This window comes from Cyprinodon variegatus, unplaced genomic scaffold (genome assembly GCF_000732505.1).
Source record: "Cyprinodon variegatus isolate N-32 unplaced genomic scaffold, C_variegatus-1.0 Scaffold633, whole genome shotgun sequence".
Lineage (NCBI taxonomy): Eukaryota > Metazoa > Chordata > Actinopteri > Cyprinodontiformes > Cyprinodontidae > Cyprinodon > Cyprinodon variegatus.
In genome coordinates this window covers 202678-205362 of record NW_015151086.1, presented here as the reverse complement: position 1 = coordinate 205362, position 2685 = coordinate 202678, and the positions used below count along the sequence as shown (strand labels likewise).

The 2685-nt window shown below is 38.7% G+C and overlaps 1 protein-coding gene across 1 annotated transcript in view; it reads left to right on the top strand.

Moving 5' to 3' along the window:
- The first annotated feature begins 1188 nt into the window (after positions 1-1188).
- Positions 1189-2685, top strand: part of dio2 (deiodinase, iodothyronine, type II) — a 14934-nt gene continuing 13437 nt past the window's right edge. The window contains exon 1 of the mRNA XM_015393266.1: positions 1189-1551. Coding sequence (XP_015248752.1) covers positions 1327-1551 — 225 coding nt within the window. The 5' untranslated portion in view covers positions 1189-1326. The remainder of the gene's footprint in view (positions 1552-2685) is intronic.

Here is a 2685-nt window from a genome sequence, read left to right as displayed (position 1 = left end):
TCACTTCAAAAAAATTATTAAATATATTATTAAACTCAAATATTGAGAAATGATTCTACAAAATGGTAGCTGATCTAAACAACAACAACAGCAACAAATTTTCACCTGCTTATTAATAGTGAGCAGAAAGTGGTTGTTTGCACAAACATTTGCATAGTTTTTTAATGTTTGTCTTTTCTACTGACAGCATGTTTCAGTATAATGTTTAAAACCGCGTGAAGCCTTATAAGGTAATACTTCCCCCCACCACACACACACACACACACACACACACACACACACACACACACACACACACACACACACACACGTTCTGACATTGTTGTGAGGACAATGTGTTGAATCCCATTAACTTCCATTGATTTTCAGTCATTTTCAACCCTTTCTATGCCCTAACCCTAAAACTAGACCTAAGCATTACCAATGCATACCTCACCCTCACCCTAACCAATTGACACCTTAGCCCTAAACCTAACAATGAGCAAAATAGCATGTTAGGACTGGCAAAATGTCCTCACTTTGCAACAGCTGGTCCTCAATTTGATGGTGAAATTGGAAAAATGGTCCTCACTCTGAGGGGTAGACAGGTACACACACACACACACACACAGACACTATACCAAAGTGTCTTAGAATAGAAACAATCTTTGTATCTTATATTACATGATCTGAAACCAAACCCGGATCAGTCCCACGCCTTTTAAATACGGTCACATCCATTCAATTGCTGTATAAAAGAAATAACACCAAGTTCTGCTCTTGCCATACACTTCTACTCAAATTGTGCAAACATGCGAGCATAAGTGACAATGAATCTTCTGTTCCCAAAGAACATCTTGTAGACAGGAAAAGCTGGGACCAAACAATCCAAACTGCAGATGGCTGCAGATCAAAAACTTTTTGCAAAATGAAAAAACAAAAGGCAGTAACATTTCTCAATGCAATCCTTTTAGGTGGTTGCCCAGAAAATTAGATGGGAAGGGTAAGGAACATGCAGACCCTCTTTTCTGAGCTTTTTTTTTGTGTGTGTGTGTTCTCACAATGTGGACAAAGGGAGGAAATCTGTGGTTTGATCCAGTCAGTTTGGACGCCTCTGAGGGAGGAGAGAAAGGAGGAGACTGGAGGCCTGAGCCGAATCTGACGTCAGGATCCATCTGCAAAGATAAGCCGCGGGGCTCAGCATTAAATACAGAGTCCATCCTTTCCAGGGAGGTGCTGGATATCAGTGGGATTCAGGAGCAAAGTCTGCTTCAGTTTGGAGACTATGAGGGCAGCGGATCAGTGCCGCGCTCTACAGCCTCTTCACTGAACCACATCAAAGAGAAAATGGGAAGTGCGAGTGAAGATCTACTCGTTACACTGCAGATCCTGCCCGGCTTCTTCTCCAACTGTCTCTTTCTGGCTCTATATGACTCCGTGGTGCTGGTTAAGCGCGTCGTGGCGCTGCTCAGCCGCTCGCGCTCCGCTGGCTGCGGAGAGTGGCGCCGCATGCTGACCTCTGAGGGGCTGCGCTCCATCTGGAACAGCTTCCTGTTGGACGCGCATAAACAGGTAAGACTCCGAGTCTCTGTGGCACAGCATGCAACAGAACTTAGGGAGCTCAGGTGTGTTGCAGGGGAAGCTGTAGTGCATCATAAAGTCAGGTTGAAAGTTAGAAGTTATTATGAATCAAGCTGATCAGAGAAAAGTCCAAAATTTATATTTATTTTTTCTATCCTGTAGTTGATCTTATTGAAACTGAATGCTTCACGGTTTGTGTTTTGAATTTGAGTTTCTAAGTCCAGTTTTGTAATATAGAAAATTACTCCCTAACCTTTAACCTCATTCCCTCTGTGCAGAAATCTGTTGTCTTTCTTCATATTCTGTTGAAATATATAGTTGAGTTGAATTTTATGTTGTAAAATTTTATTCTGATCTGCAAAGCCCTTCACTGAACGAATAACCCCCCAAAGAAAAAAAATGATACACTAACATTCTTTATGCTTAGTCATGTTGTTGACTTTCTGCCAAATTGCCAATTAACCTAATTTATGCCTCATTACATTTATTGTTTCCTGTTTTTTTCTGCAAAAAAACAAAAAAAGTCAAATGGCAACAATTGAGCATGCCTTGCAAAAGTAATCATCTTCATTTGCCCACATCACCCATCACATATGTATATATATTAGATATATACATATATATATTGAATATTATGCCATTTTAGCATGATACTTCTCTTCATGCCAACCTCTTAGTTAAAATCTTTTATTTAATAGAAAATGTTTTGCTTTTATTACGGGTAAGTAAAAAAAATCATGATGAGCGTAAATAAATGCTTGAACACATCAGTCTCGGTAAATAATCCATTTAATGTATTTCACATGTGAATTGAGCTGCCGGAATTACGGTGTGGTATCAAGCTCAGCTATAATTTATCCAACTGTCATATAAGTATGTTTGGCATAACTGCCTGATGCTTGAAATTAGGGCTGCAACTAACGATTATTTTGCAGATCAATGAATCTGTTGATTATTATTACTCGATTAATAATTGAATAGCAAAAGGTTCCTTAAAGCAGACTTTTGACTAAATATAACAAGTTAAAACTAAAGAGTCTCCACTTGAGGAGTTTGGATAGTGCATATTGACTGACAAAAAAAAGTTTTTTTGTATATATATATATATATATATATATATATATA